The sequence below is a fragment of the Gossypium hirsutum genome, chromosome D11 (assembly GCF_007990345.1).
Source record: "Gossypium hirsutum isolate 1008001.06 chromosome D11, Gossypium_hirsutum_v2.1, whole genome shotgun sequence".
Classification (NCBI taxonomy): Eukaryota; Viridiplantae; Streptophyta; class Magnoliopsida; order Malvales; family Malvaceae; genus Gossypium; species Gossypium hirsutum.
Genome location: NC_053447.1, coordinates 68,256,481 through 68,281,303, shown reverse-complemented (window position 1 = coordinate 68,281,303; position 24,823 = coordinate 68,256,481). Strand labels below are relative to the sequence as shown.

Genomic DNA, 24,823 nt, shown 5'->3' with positions numbered 1-24,823 from the left:
TTTTTTAGTTACTTGTCTAATGATTTTTTTTTCGAAATGTCAGACTAAAAATTTAACTCTGTTAATAATTGAATTTAAATTTTGATATCTAAAAAATAAAAGGACTAAATTCTTGAAAATAAAAAGTATAAAGATTGAATTCTGAAATTGTAAAAAAGTACAATGATTTATATCATATTTTAGCATTAATTTTACAATTATAATCATACTAGTATAGTTCTCGATCCATGATTCACGTTGAATTGATTATTTATTTATGTTAAATTATGAAATAAAAGTTTGAAGGCTAAATTATGCTTTAAATCCCTATACACTTCGTACATTTGAAATTTTATTCTTCTACGTTCAGATTTAAAGGGTCAAGTTTAGTTTTTATCCTCATTAAAATTCTTCTATTAAATTCTCTGGAATAACATTTTGAAATTAAAGAAAAATATTCACTTGGTAATCATGTAAAAATAAAAAAATGACACTTAAAATATTAATAATTTTCTTAAAGAAAATGTCTATTCAAACTCTTCATGATAAAATATTTTTTTTTCTGTTTGAATAATATTTTTAAGAAAAATTAACAACATTTTATTAAATTTAACAGTATTAACTATTTAAATGTATTAATGACGTTATAAAAGTAAAGGGACAAATTATGCAAAAATTTTAGCGTAATCTAGGGGTCAATTAAAATTTGACCATTATCTTATTTTAGTATAAACCACATATCAATTTTTAAAATTTTTAGTAGATTCAAACCATATTGTATATTAACATTATAAAAATATAGGAACTAAATTAAAATATAAAAATTAAAATTTTTAAATTATAAATTCATACATCACACTGATAACATTAAAAAAATAAATAATTATATCACAAGGACAAAATTATGGAAAATATATGATAAATTGATACATAAATTGACTAAATAGAGTTTAATATTATGCCACACTAAATTTCATTATAATTCAGTTAATATATTTAAAAGGAGGAAAATTAGTATACAATAATTACACATTAATCTAAATCCAAACAATAATTACAAGTTTTTTTTTCTTTTTTCTCCTATTTTAATCAGAAGATTCAAGCTCAAAGTTTTCAACCATAAACATTTCAACAACTAAACAAAGGACTAGGATCTCCAAAGCACTATCCCCTCACTTCATGCTTCATATTACAGGGCTCGATTTCCGACCACGGTGAGAGCATCCGATATCCAATACCATTGTAACTGATATCATGTAATGCTCTATTCAGTAGCACGGTGAGACGAATCGCACGTTACTGGATGTCAGTTTACAATTGGACCTTCCCACCGTACTCCAAATAGAGCCTACCGAAATAGTAACGAGCCGACCTGTACATGTATATCATGTTACACTCTGTGAAAGGAGGAAGGGCCATGGAGTTGCACATCAATTAGGTCTTCGTAAAAAAAAAAAAAAGAGAAAGTGGGGAAAACAGTGCTTTCAACCGTGAAACAAATGTCTATCCAGTGATCCGATCGTAGTCCCCGTTTTCCGGAGATTGATGAGCTCCATGACCTGTTTTTCCTGTAATAGATATTTACTTTTAGCATTTATCAATGCGTGAGCATGCATGTATATATGTGTGTGCATGCAAGACTCTAACCTGTTAATTCAAACCCGGTTCTATCATCTAGAGCAATTCTCCAATCTGTGGACTGAGCTGCCATATGCATGCCTCGTGGTTGCATCATGAAATGACTTCCTCCGAAACTTTGATGATCATCATTTCCCACAATCGGGTTTCTTCCTGAAGTTTCGAAAGCGGCGCGAAATCCAATGTTAGATATCAAAGTCCCTCCAACCGGAGATGGCAACTTGCTGCCAGAGGCTTCACCTTTTGCACCGGCACTAACGTATTTCTTGTTCTCGATAGTAAACATACCAACAATAACCTGTACAAGCAATAAATTGAGCATTACAAGTTTTTCTGACCATCCCCGAATCAAATAATAAAACCACTAATACCTGAACTGGGCCAGCGGCCTTTAGAGGTCCACCAACCCCACCACCAATAATCTGGCCATCTCCACTTGATAGACATACACTGAGCCCGCCAGTCCTCCCTCCGGTTTCATTCCGAACATAAGATCCTGACAGTGAAACGATCTCAAACCGACCCTAATATCATATCATCAAGAAAACAAATCATATTTTGACATACAAATCAACATATTTCAGGCAAAAATGTTGCACGTTAACTGAACCGGTAAAAATCCGATTTAACCAATAAAAACTAATATCAAAGCAAGCATAAGAGCATTAAAGAATATGGGATGGCAATTGCATCGTACAAACATGGAGCAAACTTGTTGATATAAAAATAATTATAATAGGGTGGAAAAAAAGTAGTGGTTACCTCATATGCAATGTTACCGCCGGATGTCGCTGGTTGGCGGAGAGATACATTCGAGATTGTACCGGATGCGGACAGAATACATACTTCGCGCTTGCTTTGTTGAATGAACATCATTAATTTTTGGCCCACATCCTATTTCAATCAATAGATCACATCAAGAAGGTGAGAAAAGACTTGGATTTACGTATAGAAACAATAAATAATCTCGACTGTTGTAAATGAAATATACAAGCAACCAAAGACCTATAATAACCAAGAGCACACAAAAGGATAAGCCATTCTTCAAGGCTTCAATAAAGGTGAATGACAGAATGTCTGATCCGCCAACCTCCCACCATCCGTAAAAAGATCAAGGAAATGGAACAAATATGGCATATGTTAAATTCTCTAGCTCCATCTCTTATATACACTCTCAACTTCAAACACGAGAATAAAAAAGAGAGAAAACCAACCAGAAATCTCAGTAACACTCTCATTAAACTTTCAACAATGACTACCATGGCCTCGTATTGTTTGTTGAATCATAACATTGAAAAAGATAAGGACTTTATATCAGAAACACAAAGTTACACGTTTATCATATCAGTAAATATCACATCAATAGGACATCCTATTTAACTGAACCATGACTAAAAACCCAACTTTAAGATGTGACAAAAAGTCAAACTATGCCCTTTTTTTAAGGAAATCGACTATGTGGAAAACACATTTTAACAGATTATAAAATTGACAAAGAAACTGGTATGCATCAAATCTGTTCCCTACGGATATGGATTATAACCAATGCCAACAATGTATCCGAAATATTAATAAAAGCTTCCGAAAGTAATTAATGCCATACCTCTCCAGCAACTACATTAACAACATGCGGAGTAAAACCTTGACCTGCATTGCCTGCATCGATTAGAGGGTGTTACGGTTGCCTTTGTGGGCAAGACAAGAAGTCAAAAGCACCAAAATGAAAAGAAGAAAAAAAAGTTTATTTTAGTAATATGCGTATTATTCTACAAGAATAAAATCGTATGTAACCTCTATTTAACAGGACAATTCTTAGTAATAAAATAAAACAGGAGTGATTCCAACTTATAGAGGTTTATGACTCACTCTTCCTAATGAGTCTAAGGTTAAGAGCTCCCCTTGACAAGTTCCATACATTAATCACAGATTATTCTTGTGGTAGGAACCACCACATAGGAAAGCGGACTTTCCTACGACTTGCTGGTGACTCGATCCATAACCCGTGAACGTAACCAATAATAAGCAGATGAAACCGAATATATGCATCTATATGTCCTTATTTTAACATTGTACCATGCTGCCAGCACCATTGTTTGATGTATTTACAAATTTGACAAAACAATTACCTAACACAAGCTCACCAATTAGATAAAAGAAGTTCAATACTAAAAAAAGAAAAGGAAAGGAATATTACATTCTCTATGATTATCATGACTTGAAGAATTCGAGTGTATGATTTGTAATTTTCTTCTATCTGCTACCACTAAATAGCAAGTCAACATGTACAACACACAGCTCAACAGTGTTTGGCTCAGATCTTTTAGTTTAAGAAACTAAAACAGATGCACTATGAAAATGAACCAATGCAACCATGCAAGTTGAGGACACTGAACAAACTATGACGTACTAATTTAAAGATTTAAGAACAGGTTAGCACATGATGCAACAAAACCATGAAAAATTCAAGAATTTTACAACTTAAGCCTCTGAAACCAAAGGCTTTGAAAATTATTTAAAAAAAAAAAGGGTTAATAGATTCCAAATTTGACAACAGAAGCAGGAACAAAATAAATTGGTAAACTGAAATATATGCACAATACCGAACATTGATTGAAGACCAGAAAGTAAATCATAAACTAAAAGTTACATTAAATTACAAAATAGAAAGCATCTAAAACCTTCTCAATTTTCAACAAACTTGCAACAAGCTCCTCAAACATCTTCAAATTCACAAAAAGATGCCAAAGGTAGGAGACTATTTAAAAAAGAATTAAGTAAATAAAAGAAGCACATAGAGCAAACAAATGCAATGGTTAATACTCAATGCACCCCAAAACACCCCCAATTTTAAGAAATTTACAACAAGACCCCCAAAAAAATCAAATTCATGATTAGGTACCATTCAAGAAAGAATCTTTTCTTTTTACCAAAAATATCCAACCAGAGCAAACAAAGGCAACATTTTCGCAAGCAATGCACACAAAACTTTCTCAATTCCAACTAATTTGCAACAAAAGCTTCTCAAATTCATTTAAAAAGGTTCCCACAACAATGCACCCAAAACCCTCACTTTCTAATAAATTTGCAACAAAACCCCCCAAAACCCATCAAATTCACAAAAAAGGAACCCAAAAGTAACGAACTTTTTTAATTAAAAAAACACCCACCTAATGCAACCAACTGAGGCTTCTTAGAAGACCCACCACCACCACCAAGACCCAATTGTTGCTGCTGTTGCTGTTCTCTCCGTACCTTGGAGCTCAACGACGCCGTTTTCTTAGCTGCCATAGCCTGTTCCGGAGTCCCATACTTCCTAGGCCTCCCTCTCTTCCTTCTCGCCGGTTCCATAGCCGACGTAACCGCCGAAGGTACAGAGTGTGGGTACACCATATGGTGGGACCCTCCCCCGTCATTAGGTAGCAAAAACCCATTGGCCGGTGAGGGAGTGGCGGTGACAGTGTTGGAGTTGTTGCTGGTGAAGTAGTGTTGTTGGGTTTCATTCAGTTCCATTGGCTTTTGCTGTTTTTGAGGTTTTGCAGATTTTTTTTTATTTTTTAATTTTTTAATTTGATTTCGATTTTTTTAGGGTTTTTTAATTTTGGGCAATTGAATATGGGCCGTTGGATGTAGATTTGGGGGAGTTGAGATGATTGACTTTTGACGTTTGACTACTCAAAGATATATTTATTTATTTTTTATTTCGGTATTTTAGGGGTATTTTTGGGAATGGAGATGTTTGGATTCTGGGATTCCATTTGTTTGTTTCTGATTATAAAAAATTCTGTCCTCCAATTGGACAATTTTGCCCCTTATCCGGATTCCTTCTTGAATATATAATTATATAAAGACAAAAGAAAATTATTAAAATGCGTTAAAATTATAAACCCATTTATGTGTAATTTTATTTTTCTCAATTTTGTTATAACTTTTGAATATTATTTTTAAATATTTCTAAATTATTTTTACTCTTTTAAATATAAAATATTTGATTTTATATAAATAAATTAAAATTAATGAAATTTGATTTGACTTTGAGTAATCACGATCTCTAAATTTGTATTTCATAAACTATTCAATCACTTCGATCCAAGTTGATTTTCAATTTTTCGTTTTTTCTTACTCAATCATAATCCTGATGTATTTATTTATTATAACATGTTTTAAAATGAATTATTTAAGGTAAGATTTTTTAATCAAATCTTTTTTTTTTGTCAAGTACTTCTCTTGGAGAGATGTCAATCAATTGTAAATCCTCCTTTTTTGTAAAGGCCAGTTTGACTAAATAATCTGAGCTTCAATTGTACTCCCTAGAAATGTGGCGTAATATCCATTGTCCTTCTTAAGACTGTATACAATGTATTTTTCTAATCAAAGAGGAATTTGAAATCTTCGAAGCACTTCCATGTATGGCTTTAATAACCTCCAAATTGTCTGATTAGATTATCACCTTGTCATGACCTCTTCGTTGGATGAAGTTTAGACCATCTAAAATGTCCCACAATTCGGCATAAAGAAAAACCGAGCATTTTCCTATGGATTGGTTGTATCCAAAGACCCAGTCTCCATTTTCATTGCACATAACTTGCCCAATTGTTGCATTCCCTGATTCTATTTGAAGAGCACCATCAGTGTTGAGGAAAATTCAACTCCTTGTCAATTGCTCCCCAACTGAGAATTCAAATATTTAAGATTAAGTATGTTAACATATTTTTCTTAAATTTTAACAAATATATATTAATAATTAATTAATTATTTAACATCAAGTCTTCAAATTTGAAATATAAATACACATAATAAATTATTAGAATATCAAATGCCTATATATCTCTATGCCACATTCAATTATTTTTTAATATGTAACTTCATATTGCTATAACATATATATTAGATTATATATATCTTTAACTATCATTATATTATTTTATTAAAATTAAAATTAAAATTAAAATTAAAAAAATAACATTTTTTATTATTTTTAACTATCATTCTATTATTTTATCTTATTAAAATTTATAAAAACTAACATTTTTTAATATTTACATAATAGTATGTTTGAATATTCTTATAACAAATTACATAATATGTAAAATAAATGAAACGTACATTATAAACTTAAAAACGAGTCTAGTCAATAAACTTTATCTCGGCCTATATTTTAGCCGGGTCTACTTTTTTTTGCCCAAATCTATTTTTAGAGCCTAATAATTTTAAACTATACCACATTAAAATATTTGAAAAAGTACAGGGACCAAATATGTCATTACCCAAAATTAAATGAAAAATACAGCCCTGTAATTTGGGCTTGGGTTTCTTATACTTTATCTGGGCCTGTTTCCTTTGGGCTTAAATTTTGTGGCCTTTTTTGGTTTTTTTTATATATAACATCTCTTTGGGTTTTTTAATGCACGTGTTTATTTTTATAAAGAAAACTAATTATAGCATGTAAAAAATAAATTTATAATTATAAAATGAAAATATTAATATAAATAAATTCATCATTGGATCTGCCAACATCGGAGATTCCTCACAGAAATAGATACAACACATGATTTGTTTGTTTTTATCACAACGATTATGCAATATACCATGTGATTATGATTTATGATTTAGAGAGTTGGTATTTTGTCTCTCGACTATGTTTAGACCTTAATTTTAAGATAAGGTAAGTAAAGTGAGAACGTCTCATCAATTCAGATTGTACGTGGTGCACAACCATTTGCAAAGGGAACATAAGTGCAATGGCGAAGTCAGAAAATTTTTTTGAGAGAACGGAATTAAATTATATATTTTCACGATAGTAAAAATATAATTTTATCATTTTAATAATTATTTTATAATTTTTAAAGGGTTAAATCAAATTTGTATCATTTTTAAGGGATCAAAATATAATTTTACCATTACTAATTTAAAATTTTATAAATTATAAAATATCTAAATTGAAATTTTTAAGGGCTTAGAACCTTTTCAACTCGTTAACTTCAAATAAATGGCAACATTTTTTTTAAAGAAATTTGAATTATTGCTAAATATTGTTTCTCTTTTTTTTTTTAAATTAAAAAAAGACTTAAAATAAGGAGTTTATAATATTAGAAGAGTTGGATCTGAATTATTATTTAATAATAAAAATATTTTTAAATTTAACTGTCAAATATAATTAGTAATATAAAAATAATTATTTAAAATTTGGTTTTTTTGACTGGTAAAGCTAGTCATCAATTTGTTTGGATCAAATTAAATAAGAGAATTAAAAATTTTGAAGCCTTGTCTTTACATGAGCATCTATTGTATGGCAGATTTCAACTTTGAAAAATAACATTTTAAAAATATGTAAATTTTAAATATTAAATATTTATATTTTTGTCGATCGAGTATTAGTTTTGTACAGCCCAATATTGCCCTGCCCAACAAGCCCAAACACTTAAGATATTTTCAGAAAAAAAAAAACCCTAGCCTTTGACCTAGGCGCAGCAGCCCTCTGCCCCCTAGCCTGGTGCCGCCGCATACGTCCCGTCACCACGCCCACTTGCCACCGACACCCTCACCTACTCCACCTGCAAAAGAAAAGACACAATAGCAGTAGAAAAATAGGGATTTTGGTTGTAAAAATGGCTATAAAAGGCCATTCAAAACAAATTGTAAGGGGTTCGGCCCCTCTTTCATGGTTTCAAGAAATAGAAAGGCAAAGAAAACAAATTCAAAAACCTTTTTTTTTGTATAAACTCTATTTTCCCTTTTATTTTTTTTTTATTTTTCCCTTCATTTTTTTCTTCCTTTTGAAACTGTTTGTTTTCTCTATTTTTATTTTTCTTTTATTTTTAAAAACTATATATATAAAATGTATAAACGTAAAAAAAAAGCAAACTTTTACCTTTTTGAATTTTTCGGAGCGACGGCGTCGACGGTGAAGCTTCACCGGACCTAGGGCCGGAGTTCGGAAAGGGGAGAGTAAACTAGAGAGATTTTTTGTTGTTTTTTGGAAGAAAGGCTGAAAATAGGGTTTAAAAAAAATTGGCTTTTATAATACTATTAAAACGGCGCCGTTTTGAGACCCCTTGACCCGCGAGATGACCGGCCCAGGGGGAAGGATCCGCGCGTTTTGCCTTAGGGGGATATTTGCGCCATAGGTCCTCCCTCTTTTGCTACGTATTCAATGCAGTTTTTTTTATATTTGCAATTTTGGCATTGAATTTTGCTTCTGTTTCAGTTTGGTCCTTAGACCATGCGCTTTGACTTCGTTGGAACGGCGTCGTTTAATCAACAGGGGTTATTTCCCTATTCGGTCCTCCGCTTTTCATCCGCGTTATAATTTAGTTTTTTTTCTCTTTTATCTTTAATTACGGCCCTAAAATTTTGTTTTCTTTTCGATTTGATCCTAAATCGACTACTATACTTATTCTCCCCATTAAATCAAATATTTTAGTATTATTATATAGTATTATTATTTCTTGTTGATATTATTATCTTTATTTCATTTGTGTATTTTTTCTTCTTTTTTCATTTTATTTTTTTTATTTTTTTTATGTCTAAAAGATTATTATATATCTATATGTATCTACGTATAGAAAACATATCATAAGTAGGCCTTACTTCCTTTTTTACATTTATGCGTGTATATTATTTCTATATATTATGATTTACTTACATAATTACATATTTATATGCCATTTTTAATTTTCATATACATATATATATATATACCTTATTATAAATATCTTTATATCTTATTATGTATATATACCTATATCTCTTTTTAAATATTTTCTAGCTTATATATATACATACGTTTTGCTATATATATGTCTAGCTTCATTAAACATTTATTTATATACGTCTATAAACTTTTATTTTATTTTATTTATTTTCTATATATATATACATACTTACATATATTATTATTTATACTTTATATATACACCCGTATACACATACACACTTGCACATTTATATCTCAAGATTTTAAATATATATATATATATGTTCTTCTTAGTTTTATTTTTACGTATATACATATATATATCTTTTATATTTTTATAGCCTTGTTCATTTCTTTACTTATTTATTTATTTCATTTTCATCATTGATTTGAAGGAATGCTTTAATTTTATTTGTTTGTATACATTGCTATTTCGTATGTTATTGATTTGTACTTTTTATTTATTTATTTATTTATCTTATCTTTGATGTTATTGTTCGTATTATTATTTTACTTACATCATTATCATCGTTATTCCATTACACTCATTTTTATTTAGATTTCGAAAAAGAAATTTTAGAAATAAGTAATATTCGGTATTTTGGATCTTCGAGAGAATCGAGCCTTAACGTATTGGGTTTCGACTTTCTTCGTTGAACTTAAATAACCGAGATTACTCTTTTAAAATGATAAAAAGCTCGTTATCGAGAATTCAATATGTTGTGTCTTAACGCATTGGATGTGACACGTTGTTTTCCCGAAACGAGGATTTTTCGAAATAAATGTAATATTCAATGTTTAATATTTTGATAAATTGTGCCCTAACGTATTGGGTTGCGATTTCTTCATTTGATCTAAACAATTGAATATTCTTTTTAACTTTATTATACGAATCTTTTCAAACTCAAGTTTTAAACGATATCGGGAATTAAAAAAGGATAGTGTCCTAACTTACTGGTCGTGATCCCTTTTTTATCCAAGATAGTTAAATGTCTTTTGAACAAGCATTTTCATTCGCGTATCGGGAATTTGAGACATTGTGTCCTAACTTACTGGATATGATTCTCTTTCTCGAATAACATGAAACATGCCCTTTTCCTGAAAAATTTCAACTTTTTAATACAATGATCGTATTTTTAAATTCTTCAAAGTTTTCAATTTTCGACATTAAGACATTAAGTAATCAACTAGGTACCAATTTTGGGCGTATTGAGGGTGCTAATCCTTCCTCGTGCGTAACCGACTCCCGAACCCGTTTTTCTGAATTTCGTGGGCCAAACTCGTTTTAATAAAATTAAATCGTTTATTACAAAACAACCACTTTTACGAGGTGACCCAATCACACCTCATCAAAAAGGATTGGTGGCGACTCTCATTTTCGTTTCATTTTTCAAAACCCAAGTCGACCCCGTTTTTCATCCAAAAAATAGTGTCAACAAGTTTGATTGATATTGGTATTGGTATTGTTGTCGATGTAGGATGACGTAAGTTCGAGTGCGCTGAAATATTTATGCTCCTATTTTTGGGTTGAAGAGGGGTTATGAGTAGTTCTAGGTATTGTGTCAAAAAGAATCGATATTATCATAACCTATAATGAAATTATTAAAAAAATATTTATATATAAAAGTAAAATAATAATTAAAAAAATATTTGCATCTTTAGGGGCAAGCGAGAAATGTTCCTTTAGGAATGGAAGTAAAATTATAAAATTTGAGGTAAAATGTTTTTCTTTTTATTGAATTCCAAACGGGATGAATGCCCTTACCTACTTCATTCGATCCACCCTTGTGTATTTTTACACATACTTGAATAAAATCAAAAGATTTTTCATTTCATAAGATAAATACGATATAAATATAAGATTTAATATTTCTTTAAGAGAAATTCATCAATTTATTCAATGAATAAGACTATATAATTCAGGGGGAAAATAATAAACACCTGTTGTACGCGCTAAAGGACAAGCTCGATCAACATAACAGAAATTTTAACTTCAGCATCAATAGAACATTATGGCACGTTGACAATTGGCTCTGTCACAACTCAAACACAACATATTAGGAGTGATTGCAAGCACTTAATTAAGGAAATCAACCCTGGAATATCCAAAGCAACAAGCATAAATCGATAAAAGCATCAAGCATTCACCAAACTAGAGGGGACAGCGACAAAACTAACCCTCAAATTACTTGCAAAAGCAAGACTACATGTATAAGCAAGACTAAAAAGCGTAATACAAGAGTAGACAAAAACTTTTAAAAGTGAAGACTTATTAAACAATGGAAAAATAAATGAAAAACATAAAAAAAACTTAATATAACGCGAGTCCAAACTGACTCATGAAATCATTTATTATTCTGAAACTCTCAAAACAAAAATAAATTAAGAAGTCAACGAAGAGTTACCCACTTTCTAAAAGAAACTGTCGGTGGTGTTTCAAAAATGATAGACACATTCATCTGTCCATCACAACTTGTGAAGACAACAAAGATATCCACAAAATAGATTTGTAAACTGAAAAGAGAGAAGACACATGGAGTGAATGAGAATAATAAAGAAAAAAGGGTTGATGGGCGGGAGAAAAAGACGGATGATAGCTAGCTCAGAAGCTAACACCGCTACTAGGTAAAAACAAAAAGAAGCAAACGATTTGGAGCAATTGTTTCAATGTATTGAAGCTTTTTACTCATTTCTTTATATGATTGCAAATCGTAAACTTTGTTCAAAAAACAAATAAATATATACACAGTCACGCCCCTAATCTCCTAAAATGATAATATTTTCATTTAAATTCTTTTATAATTTATAAAATTTTAAATTAATAATAGTAAAATTATATTTTAATTATCAAAAAATAATAAAAATTTAATTTAATCCTTTAAGAATTATAAACATCGTACTATTAAAGTGTTAAAGTAAAAATATAACCCATATTTTTTTTAACTTCTCCACTATATCTATTTATATATGTAGTTTTCTAATTGTGTTAATTTTTAGTGAAATAGACATAACATTGAATATTTACCTTTTATTTGGAATTTTAGTTAGGACCAATTTTGAAGAAGCTTCTTAATCAAGTGTGATTGTTGTCCCTTATATTTCATGAAATCAAAATTTGCCAAGAAATCTCACACACACACACATACATATATTACTTTTTATGGTTATGGTCCGAGTCCTTATATTTTTTTTTTATATATTTAGAATTTAGTCTTCATATTTTTATTTTCAAGAATTTAATCTCAGGTCTAATTACTGACGCTGTTATTTTTTATTTTATTTTTTTTAGCGTGATATATTAAAATTAAATACTCACATGGTAGTCATGTAACAAAAAGAAAAACATTGTAATGAATTTGAATATGATAGAGATATAAATAAAAATTTTAAAAAATCAATTTAAGTTAGGCTTATCTTACAATAATTTGACTCTTATGTCTATATAACTAGGGGCTTAGATAGGCGCTGGCCAGTCCTCCTTGAAATTATATTTTAACCCCTTTAAAATGATAAAAATTTGATTTAATCTTTTAAAAATTATAAAAATATAGACTATTAAAATAATAAAATTGTGTTTTTTTATTATAAGAATTACAATTTAATTGTCTTATTTCATATAACGTTATTATTGTTATTGTTACTACTCCTTGTAGTTTTGTTACGAGTAAATAAAGAATTCCTTTAGTAGTGAGTGGTGTCAATTTGTGGTGAAATAGATGCATTGTACCTTTGTTACCTTTCAATTTGGATTCATGATTAAGACAAAATTTGATGAAGCTTCTCACACAAGTGCAATTGTTGTCCTTTCTATTTCAGCAAATCAAACTTAATTAGCTAAGATTTCACACATGCTTAATTTTCTATTTGATTTTTTAATTATATTTTTGTGTCTTATTTTATTATTTGAACTATTTTTTTTATTTCAATTTACCTTGAGAATAAACAAAAAAAAAGTGTCAGTAAAATTGTGAAATGTGATGCATTCTTATTGAAAGTTGAAAATTTTTGGGGTAAAATGAGACAAAAATGATAGTTCGACTATTAAAGTAGGATAAAATAAAGTTTAGATACCTCTCTCAAAGAGAGTGGAAATGGAATAGCATTCAAGAATGCAATTAATTCCTCGTTAAAGTAAGAAAATGAGTATTGTTTTTCAGAACTACAGATAACCCCTTTCCAACCCTTAAATAGGAGAATTATTACATTTCAACGCACTTGAACTCATGTCCTTCTACCCCGGCAACAATGCCAATATTAATCGAGTTAACTCAATCAACAATCATGATTTTTAAATTTGAAGGAAAATTAAAATGGTCACTTTTTTTCAATTATTGCAATATTTAGGGATGAAAATGAAATGAGGTGGGGCAAATATGGTTAAATCCAACATCACTTCACAATTAGCACGCTTTGTTTCACCACCGACCCCACCTTATTTCACTTCATTTCAATTTTTTTTCTATTTATCTTGAATGTTTTCATTTTTTAAAGTAAAGTAAATATTTAAAAATAATTCTTGAAAAAATATTTAGGCATAAAATATATGATTTTTTTCTATATTACATTATTACATTTTACCCTTTTAATAATATGTATATAATGATAAAATGGTAATTTTATATAATGAAGCAGGTCAGGTCGGGATGGGGCAAGCAACTATTATACCCACTCCATATCTACTATCTAAAAAAAAAATCTACCTTATCTTGCCTTGCATTCCCTTATTAAAAGAAAATATCTGCTTCATTCAGAGTGGATCAGATCGAAATCCATTAGTGGTTCAAGTTTTGTCATCCTTAGTAATATTCTCTAAACCATGTATGTTTATTTGATAATCATATTTTTAGAGTGACCAACAAGTGTTGTGTGCAATAATAAAGCACATTCACTATCAAAGAGAAAATGTTGATTTGAATCTCGAAAAAATAATATTGAAAAAGATAATTACAAACCCAAATACGAAGAGATTAAAAAAAAAACATATTCCAAAAGTAAGTCCATTTATTTATTCGCTAATGGTGAAAATTTTATAATCGGACAAAGGTAAAAAGATCGTCACCATTTATTTTTAATCTTTTTCTTGTATTAATACAACATCTAATCTATATTGTCATAAAATTTTAATTAATGTTACAGTCGTAAGTTAAGTGAAAAATGAAATTAAAAAATAAAATCTAAATTTAAATAAACAATAATGCATTTATAAAAATATTTGTATATTTTATTATTTTTAAATTACAAATTACAGATTATTATTTTTTTAAAAAAAGACTATACATATTTGTTTAATTAAAAACAATGAAAGTATATTTTTAATATTTTATTTTCTATCAATTTCTAAATTCTATTTTTGTAGTTTAACAATTTTTTTTGTATTTTGAATTAAATATAATAATTTTTTTGTATATATACACATTTGTTATTATAAACATGGATAATGACAATAGAACGATCGTAAAGCAATAGGAAATGAAAATCAGGACATACACATTTTTCGTGGAAAATTCTTTTGGGAAAAACCACGATCAGAGAAGGTGAAATTTCACTAATGTTGAAAAACGAATAATGCAAGAGGAGTTTCGACAACATCTATTTAAACGTTGAAAAATCATATTCTAATCAATGTCAAATAGAATAAGTGTAGTTCTATACGGATTTTATTTATTTAACAAGTGACGGGGTTCGGGTCACACAACTCTAACAACAATAATAAAAGAATGTCATTATCAAAAGGCAATTTTACATTAAGCAATGTCATTGCTAAAGACTTAAGTTACAACTAATCCTTTAATTAATATTCTCCCTAAAATTAATCATTGCTTTTTATTTACCCCTTTTTTTTATTTCAATAAAATTTAAATATTTTTGGCTCCTATCTACTTGAAAGATGGAGCATTACAAATTTAGAAACATTAACATCTGGCTAATACATAGTTACGAATTCGGTATTGAAGGAGTCAAAAGTATAAATTATGTTTTAAAAAATGGCTTAAATTAGATATTGACAAATGAAAGGGACTAAAATTGATAATATACCATTTTAGTGAAAATAATATAAATGTATACGGAATTGATAAAATAATGTTTTAGCTAACTTTAAAAAATGGGTTTAGAGATTTAATCAAGACAAGACACTTCAATTTGTGTCGCATATGATGTGATTATTATGCTTTGGTTATAAGTTTAGTTTCTTGCTCCTTTTTCTAACATGGTGATGACTGGTGAGACATCTTTAAATCACCATAACTATCGCAATTAATTAAGAAACTTAATTAAATAATTTATGGTTAAAACAATATCTGTTTTAGATTTTTTTAATTCTATATTTAAAATAAAATATTATCAATTAAATTTGTATATGGGTTCTAAATCATAATTAAAAACGGTTCATTTATATTTATTTAAGTTTAACCATATTTTTTTATTTTTAAAAATAAAATTATTTTTATTTAACACTTAATAATTATATATACACTATTATTATATGTTTATTCTTTTAAATTTATAAAAGTAAACAACTTAGTACATTTTTTAATACTTGCATTATAATATTGTATATTTATTTTTTTATTTATATAATTTATATAATTCATAAAATAAAATTAAAAAAAAGAAACACTATGAACTTAAATACGGGTCAAGTTCATGCTTTGAGTATTGAAGCATGAGTCTAACCTATATGTTAAACGAGATTTTTTTTTTTACCCACGTCTACTTCTCGAAGTTAATATTGTTATCCAATTCTCCTAAATTATGAACAAGTTTTCGGTTTAATGAAAATCTCTCTCACACACACACACATATATAAATATATATATTAAGATGCATAAATTATCCAAAGGCATTTACCAAATAAGATAACATTAATATTCATGTAATATAGCATTTGAATGCTGAATTTTTTTAGGTTGTGTTTGTTTCATTGAAAATAATTTTAAAAAAATAATTTTTAAAAAATAGATTAATTTTCTAGACAAATTAATATATTTCTGGTGTTTGGATGATTTTGCGTATAATATTTTTTTCTTATTTGACAAATTTTCTTGAAATTATTTTCTAAAAGTTGTTCTTTGTAAAATATATACGACATAAATATATTGTTACAAAATATTATAGTGCAATTTTTTTTGACAATTGAAATTTATCTTATAATAAGATAATATTTTGTAATAATCAATATTATATATAAACTTTATAATAAATAATGTCCGATTAAAACTTAATTTAACTTACATATTATATATATATGAGAGTATATATGTATTGAAACATTAGGGTTGAAAAGGATAAATAAAACTAATTAAGCATTATTTAAACAAGTACTCATATTTATATAATTAAAATATCTATATCTTTTACTAGGTTAAAATATGTCATAAGTCTCCACGTTCTTCATAAATTTGAAATTTAGTCCCTATACTTCTATTTTGGAAATTTAGTCATATTTTGGAAATTTAGTCATACTTTTTAGATTTCAAAATTTAGATCTAATTACTAACACTATTAAGAATATTTTGTTAAATCCATGCTCATTACAACGTCATTTCTAGTTACATGACTACCAAATGAGTATTTTTTATTTTAAAATGTCACGTCAACAAAATTGACAAAAAAATTTAATAAGTGTTAACAATTGGACTTGATTTTCAAATCTAAAAAGTAGAGGGACTAAATTCCTGAAAATAAAAGTACTGGGACTAAATTTCAAATTTGTGAAGAGTATAGAAGTTATGGCATATTTTAAACATTTATTATTAATATATGTATAATTGTAATATATATCTATTATTAAAATAGTAATACAAATATTTTTCAATAATATATGAAGAATATTATTTTTAAAATTTATTATTAAAATAAAATTAATATTAAATACTTTATTAAATTAATTCTTTATTAAATTATTAAAATAAATAATTAAATATAAATGTTTAATAATATTAAAAATTATAATATTTAATATCAAAATTTTAAAAAATAAAAATTTATTATTAATATAATAATATTGGGTTTGATTTAACTTAATTTTTATATAAAAATAAAATTACTCATAAATGAGCTCTTTTCCGGAAGAGGGTAAATCATCTTACATGTAAAAAAGACTTATTTTTCATTGACCAAGTTGTTTTCCGTGAAATAAACACATGAAAATGCATTGCTTTAAAAAATAAATATTACTTTAATTGAACTTTTTATTATTGCAAATATTATTTGTATTAATGAAATTTAATTCAATCATTTTCATTTTTGTACGTTTTTTTATATTCTTGATGTTCGTTTTACGGTTCACGTACGGGGTTCTTGGCTGCCCTTCCCAATAATATCGTCTCCGATGTTTGAACCTTGATCCTCCCTTTGAGATGCCATTGCACCCAATCATTTGTCGGTCTTTGTTGTATGCTTTTAACAGTATAAACAAATCTATCAATGAACAAATTTTTTTATCCCTAATTGTTTTGTACAAGTAAATGAAAATAATCAATTGAAAGTTTAACTAAACTTAAACTAAGAAAATTATGCATCGCCTAATTTTATCCTTTTCTTCTAATGGAACCCACTTTCACTATTATTAGTATTAAACCCAACTTCATTTATTCACCTCATTGCTAGCTTGTTGTCGCCTTTGGCTTTTCCCATCATGCAAATAAATTAATAAATAAATTGTAAACCCTAAGTCTTTGTTTAAAATTTAGTCCTTCATTCACCTACTTAGGGGACAATAATCACATCATGCACATAAATTATAAACCTTAAATATTCCTTTCAAATTGCTCTTTCATTCACCTAATTAGGGGACAATAAGAAAAGGATTAAAGAAAATTGAGCAATGTGTCCCTCCATGTTTTACTTTATTCATTTCACTACCATAAATTTTAAGGTCAATTGCTCCCTCCACTTCTAGATAGGGGTGTAAATGAACTAAACATTCTCGTGAACCGTTCGTATAACGTTCATTTACTAAGCTAAATAAATGAGTATGAACGATTTTTTATGTTCGTTTAATAAACAAACGAACATGAACAGAGGTGTGTTCGGTTCGTTTATGGTCACGAACAAGCTCGTTTATAACTAGTTTATTTATTAATGATATTTTCTTATAAAAATATTAAAATAATATCTGTATGTATATATTTATTGTTTGTTTGCTTGTTTATTATTCATTAACATTATTCGTGAACATGTTCGATTAAATTAAATAAATATGTTTGTGAACATTAAACAAGCGAACTTGAACACAAAATTTTAAATAAACAAACATGAACAAAAAATTTAAAAATCTTAACGAACAGAAACTAAACACGAATAACAAACGAACATGAACAGATGTTTGTTCGTTCAAGCTCGGTTACAGCCCTACATCTGGACTTAAGGTTAATTTGGTTGCCATCACATTTAATAGGGGAACTTTATAGTAATATAGTCAGTTCCGCATCGGTTTCAACTGATGCACGTTATTCTAATAATAAATTGGTGCAATCAATTCTCTTTTCCGTATCGTTTAAAATTTTGATGCATATCGATTGCATTGATCCGTTCCGCCCAATTCTAATAGTACCGGTTGATACATGAATAATGTTAAAAGATATAAAATTTCTAACCTTTTATTGTTATGGTAATAAATAATAAAAATATTGACCAGAACACTGTGTAAGGACTAATGCATGAATATTCTATATTTGAAATTTATTTAATATCATTCATTTAAAATTTGTAAATATTTTTATATGCATGTATTAAAATTGTGTTCCTAAATATTGATAAATTTGAAAAGATACATCTAAACAGACCGATATTAGTTTCAGCAGAAAAATAGTGCATCCACCGATACAGTACTAATCACCTTACTTTATAAATCAATCCAAAGTTCAATGAACATAATCAAGGCTTAAACTAGAAGTGGTAAGATTTTAGCTTATATTACAAACTCAATTAAATCTAAAATTAAATGATTTAATCTAAAGTGATTAAGTTATTCAATTTGATAGAAGTTAAATATATCAATTAAAAATTGATAATTAAAAATTAAAAACAGTAGTAAATTTATAGCTTTATAACTTAGGATTTATGTAACAAAAGCAAAAAAGTCAAGAGAGAGAAATAAATTTATCGTAATGTTCTTTTCCGTCAAACCCAATTATCGACTCTAATTCCACATCAGGTAATTATATATCTATAAAAATCATATCATTTTAAAGATTCTTGAATAATTGTTTATATAATATTAAAATTTTTGTTTGCATAATATTAAAACCTACGACTAATGCATATACATACGATATAACTCGTTTAATTTTCAATTATTATATAATTATTCAATGCTAAACATGCATTAATCCAGGGGTGAAGTCAGAATAATTTTTTTAAGAGGTTGAATGAAATTTTAATTTTTTATAATATATATCTTTATAATTTTTAAAAGATTATATCGAATTTTTATAATTTTAGAGGGGTCAAAGTATATTTTATATTTATTAATTTAAAATTTTTAAAAAAAATTTAAGGACTTAAATAATAATTTTTTTTTATTTTAAGGGGGGCGAGCCCCTGCCAGCCCTCGCAAATTCGCCTCTGCATTAATCCATATATATTTTTTTAGAGAAAAGGAAAATATATTTTGTTTTCCAATTAGAAAATCTAAAGCTTTGACTAGCATTAAATAGTTTTAGATAAGATGACTAGATTTGAAGCATTGTTTAGATGCTATTTTTTCACACATGCATTAAATCGAAAGCCTCTCACTTGGTTATCTTTCATATCAAATACGATAAATAGTATTGATACTATTTTCACACTCCGAGGCTCCTACTCTCATTTTGAGTATAGAATAATTTTGAAATTCGTGATAACGTTCATTTCATTAATAAAATTACAGAACGTGAAAAATTAATCTTTAAATTTGTTCCGATAAAATATTGTAAACTCTTAAAAATATTATTAGGTAAATCTTCATTTTATACAAATTTTGATTCATTGTTATATCCATCTTGTATTTATATATTTTTTTAATTATATTTTTACGTGAAATTTGTCTCTTGTTTAATATTCTAAGGAAGGCTTTGGAGTAAGGAATTTCACAAAGAATTATCTGTCTTGAAAATTTTAGATACAATTCCAAAGGACTTATGAAAATGATTTACCAAATTTTCACCAACAACTTTATTACAGATTCTGAAGGATTCAGCGCATTCGAACCCACGTCCTCCTATATTGATAATAATGTCAATACTAATTAAGTTAAAATTCAATCGACAACTTTAATCATAAATTTTGAATAATTATAATTTCAATCTTCAATTTAAACCTTGTAGATGGGTTAAAGAGAAATAACCCGATGAGTCGATGAGTCAAGAGTAGTAAGAAAAATTTAAATAACTCTTAGAGAATAAAAATATAAAAGAAAATTGAAGACTATAATATTTATCTTTAATCGTGTTTCAAAAAAGTATTAAAAAAAAAAAGAAATGTTGGTTCTTGATTGATGGGTTGTGGTTGAGTATCTTGTAGTGTAAATCTTCCTTATTAGGTCAATAATGTGACCTAATGAAATGTGCTTACAGGATATGCGAATGATGGTAACACTTCGCAAAATATAACATTTTAATAAATACGAAAATAACATAACATTTGATTAGTTGAAAATATTTAAATTTCAATCACCACATTAATAAATACAAATTAATTGATTTAAGATTTGATTAAAAAATATCGATCGAGTCTTAGTTCGATTGGTATGAAAATTATTGTTAATATACGAATATATAAATTAAAATTTACAACATGTTACCCTCTTAAATAATTCTAAACGTTATATTAAAAATAATAAATATGATTAGAAATTATAATAATATCGGAAAAGAAAATGTAATGGAGGGGTATATCATAGATGGATCAGCCTTACCAACAACTAATACATACACATATAATTATTACTATATAATTTATCAACTTATGAGAAAAAAGATAGCAACGAGTGGATGAAGGAAAAAACAAAATAATTTAATAGTGACTCAAAAAAGGAAAAAAAAGGAATCAACAGTAACAGTACTTAAATACCACTGGTTAGCAAAATCCATGAAATAAAACTGAGAGACCTAAATAAAAGCAAAAATATCACTTAGTGTGTGAGAAACTGTAAGGGAAAGAACACAAGCTGAAGAACAGAGAAGCGAGGGACAAGAGGGTTTCAAGATCTTATCAGATCAAAGCTAGAAGATAACAGTAAGAGAATATATATATTATGTTTATATGTGATCAATGTTTATCTTTCTGGGGATTTTTTTTCTTTCTATTTTTGGTTTTAACATAAGCAATGGGATTTGATCTATTTTAACTGGTTTTTTTTTTCTTGTTGCTGTCTTTTTCAAGGTATTTTGCTTCATTTTCATGTTTTTTTTTCTGGGTTTTTACTTTTTTATCATAGTAATGTGGGGTGTTTTTATGTGAAATGTGTGCCAGTAAATGAACATTTTCAGTAAATTTATCCTTTTTTTTTCTCTTTATCCTAAAGCAGTTCTGGGGTTTGTTTGTTTGGTCTAGAACTGCTGGATTTGTGGGTTTCTTTTAAAAGCTCTTTTAAGTGATTTTTGTTTTTCTTTATGTGAATGTGAATGCTAAGAAATATGGAGCTTTAACTAAAGCTTCCATTTTTCTCTTGGATTTTAATTTTTGGTTAATATTTGCTAAATTAAATCTTCTCTTTATCTTTCTTTGAATGAACTTTTCAGTGTTTTTGTGTGTGTGGGTGGGTGGGTTTATATTTGGTAGAATTATATGTAAAGAAGACAAATTTGGATTAAAAAGTAGAGTCTTGAATTCCATAATTTGTGCTTAAAGGTATCACATCTTTCATATGAACTTCCAAATGATTCCATAAATCTTCTTCTGCATTCTTGTTTGAAGAGTACAATGGTGACCTTTTTTTTGTATCCCAAATGTGAAACAAAGGTAAAAGCATTTCAATGTTTGGAAAAAAAAAAGTGAAAGTGAAAGTGAAAGTGAAAGTGAATTCTTTGCTAGGAGCAAAAGTAATCACCATTCGATCTCGGCTCGGGTATTGAATTTTTACTGCAGATCATGGATGGATCTACATGAAAAATCATGTTTTATTTTATATGTGGGTTATATATATGCACTAGGAATTGTGTAGTGCTTGTCGTTTCTCGGTCCAGTTCTTTGTTTCGACAACTTGAAATTGCAATCTTCCATGGTTTTTCAGGGTCTTGTTCGGTTTCTTTGTTCCCTTGTGCTGAGTTTGGCTTTTCCGAGCTAAAAGATCATCTTATTTCTAATGCAGTTTGATGGGGAGGGAACTCACTGATGTGCATATGGATGATAAGCCCAACGGTGTTGTGAAATCGAACGGTGTGGTGAATTCAAATGGTGCTCTGAGAGTTTTGGAAGACACTGAGTCAAAGAACTACGAGGTCAAGGAATGCACTGAAGAGAACTCGATTGTCCATAATGGTACTGTGAATGAAGATGTGTTGGGTGTCAAAAGCTCAAATTTTGGTACCGATATCCCTGATGAGAAAAACGAAACGATCGGAGATCAGAAGTTCACCGACCGTGTGAAATTAAGCCCTGTCGCATCTAAATCTGGTGGTGCCGGAGATATTCGTGTGCACCATAACTCAAAAGCTGGTGCTAACGGCATAGCAAGTGTTAAATCTACACCTTCTCCTATTGCTACAAAGAATTTTGAGGTAACTAAAATTTTCGAGATTTAGTTTTGTTAGACAACTCGGATGAGCAATGCACAATATGAGAGACTTAACAAGTTATGGTCTTTTGACATGCTTTGAATGACATTGTTGATAATATGAATTATTGATGTTCTAAACTAATGGTCTGGTTTATGATAATTGATGTTAATTGTTATATATGTACGGTGTTGAACTTTTCAATCTTGCATTTCTTTCAGCGAAGCTCTCCTCTGACTCCTTCGATGTCAAGGAAGCTATTTCAACCTTTCGAAAGGAGGCATCCCGATGATGAGGATAATTGGTCTGTTGCATCCACGTATCCTCTCTTTGGTTTTAAGAAGTTAAGTTACGATGCTAGGAGTCTCTATCCGAACTCTATACTATTTGTTTTAACCGTTTTACGACAAGGGTTTTTATTGTTTTATTCGAGTTTTCTTAAGCTGTGTCTAGTACGGTTGCATCTTTTCGTACTTCTAGATCCAGGGTAACTATTGGAACTGCTCCAACTTTCAAAAGTGCCGAACGTGCTGAGAGACGGAAGCAGGTAGGTTCTTAATCTGAATGGCTGATCTTCGAAGCCTATATTTTCCATATTTCGGGTTTCAAGTTGTCGAAATGTATAATTTTTTTTGCCATCCAGTTTTACCTGAAGTTAGAGGAAAAACATCAAGCTTTAGAGGCTGAAAGAAGCCAGTGCGAGGCTCGGACAAAGGTACGTGCCGTTTAAAATTATCTCTTCCATAAGATTCGTGTTCAAGTAAGGTCTTCTCGGGGAGCTATAACCGTGACATTTATTTACATTTCTTGTAGGAAGAGCAACAAGCAGCCATTAAGCAGCTTAGAAAAAGCATGGTTGTCAAAGCAAACCCGGTACCGAGTTTCTACTATGAAGGACCTCCACCAAAAGTCGAACCAAAGAAGGTAACTGAAGCCTTTCTCCTTGTATTGTCAATACAACATAACCCCGAACACACCGTGATTGATTTAATGAAACGTTTTCATTCTTGCTTTTATTTCATTTCAGTTACCATTGACTCGGCCAAAGTCACCAAATCTTTCTCGGAGAAAGAGCTGCGGTGATGTAGTCCACTCATCTCTGGACGAAAAGGCGAAAACATGCTGCCGGACTCACCGCCACAGCTTAGGTGCTCATACAGAACGATCCGCTACTGCAAATGAGGTTAAAAGTAAGGGTCGGGTTGGTGGGCAGAGCAGTAACGGAGCTGGTACGGTGAAAGAGCGATCAAAACCGGTAACGACAACAATGAAAGCTGCTGCTCCGAAAATCATGAAGCCGAGTAACGGAAACATCACTGTTGAGTCATGAAGATCTGGTCTTCTTTTTACCATTAATGGTTTGCATTGATGTGAACTGTATATTGTTTTGTAGGTTATCTATATATATAAATATATATATATGAGTTATATTGATTCTAATGTGGTTCAAGTGCCTTGTTTTCATCTAATATTATTTTTTAAGATGGATTGTCTTTTTATTTTATTTTTCTTGTAAAATTCTCTTTTTTTAGATGTATTTGGGATGGTAGTAGATCGAATATTTGTAATATTTGAATCTGTTTATTATTATTATTATGAATTTTGTTTATTTGGTCTTTTGTGTTTGTGTTAATGAAAATTCTCTGAGTATTCCTTTTATATTGGTTTTTTTAAATGAATTTATTTGGATTTTTAGTTTAATTTAGGGATTAAATTGTATTTTCAATATTTAATGGGGGAGTAATTTCGAAATTAATATTTTTAGGAAATTCGTTGGTTAGGTTGACATGAAAACTGAATTAATAAAATATAA

At 28.8% G+C, this 24,823-nt stretch overlaps 2 protein-coding genes across 4 annotated transcripts; one reads left to right on the top strand and one right to left on the bottom strand.

Annotated features, from left to right (window-relative positions):
- Positions 1-950: 950 nt before the first annotated feature.
- On the bottom strand, positions 951-5,216 carry LOC107962969 (AT-hook motif nuclear-localized protein 14). Of its 2 annotated transcripts, XM_016899568.2 has the most exons (7): positions 4,785-5,216; positions 3,221-3,273; positions 2,380-2,511; positions 1,989-2,141; positions 1,627-1,915; positions 1,469-1,547; positions 951-1,351 (listed from the first exon to the last, which is right to left on the bottom strand). In XM_016899568.2, the coding sequence occupies exons 1-6, from the start codon at positions 5,125-5,127 to the stop codon at positions 1,483-1,485; spliced, it is 1,035 nt and encodes a 344-aa protein (XP_016755057.2). In that variant the 5' UTR covers positions 5,128-5,216; the 3' UTR covers positions 951-1,351; positions 1,469-1,482. The 2 variants fall into 2 exon arrangements, with proteins under 2 accessions (XP_016755057.2, XP_016755048.2); XM_016899559.2 differs by having other exon boundaries at positions 951-1,547.
- A 16,062-nt stretch (positions 5,217-21,278) lies between these two features.
- LOC107937866 (protein WAVE-DAMPENED 2) lies at positions 21,279-24,619 on the top strand. Of its 2 annotated transcripts, none has more exons than XM_041104990.1 (7): positions 21,279-21,529; positions 22,527-23,013; positions 23,232-23,329; positions 23,464-23,557; positions 23,654-23,725; positions 23,824-23,934; positions 24,038-24,619. In XM_041104990.1, the coding sequence occupies exons 2-7, from the start codon at positions 22,609-22,611 to the stop codon at positions 24,338-24,340; spliced, it is 1,083 nt and encodes a 360-aa protein (XP_040960924.1). In that variant the 5' UTR covers positions 21,279-21,529; positions 22,527-22,608; the 3' UTR covers positions 24,341-24,619. The 2 variants fall into 2 exon arrangements, with proteins under 2 accessions (XP_040960924.1, XP_040960923.1); XM_041104989.1 differs by lacking the exon at positions 21,279-21,529 and adding an exon at positions 22,202-22,361 and having other exon boundaries at positions 22,605-23,013.
- The last annotated feature ends 204 nt before the right edge of the window (positions 24,620-24,823 follow it).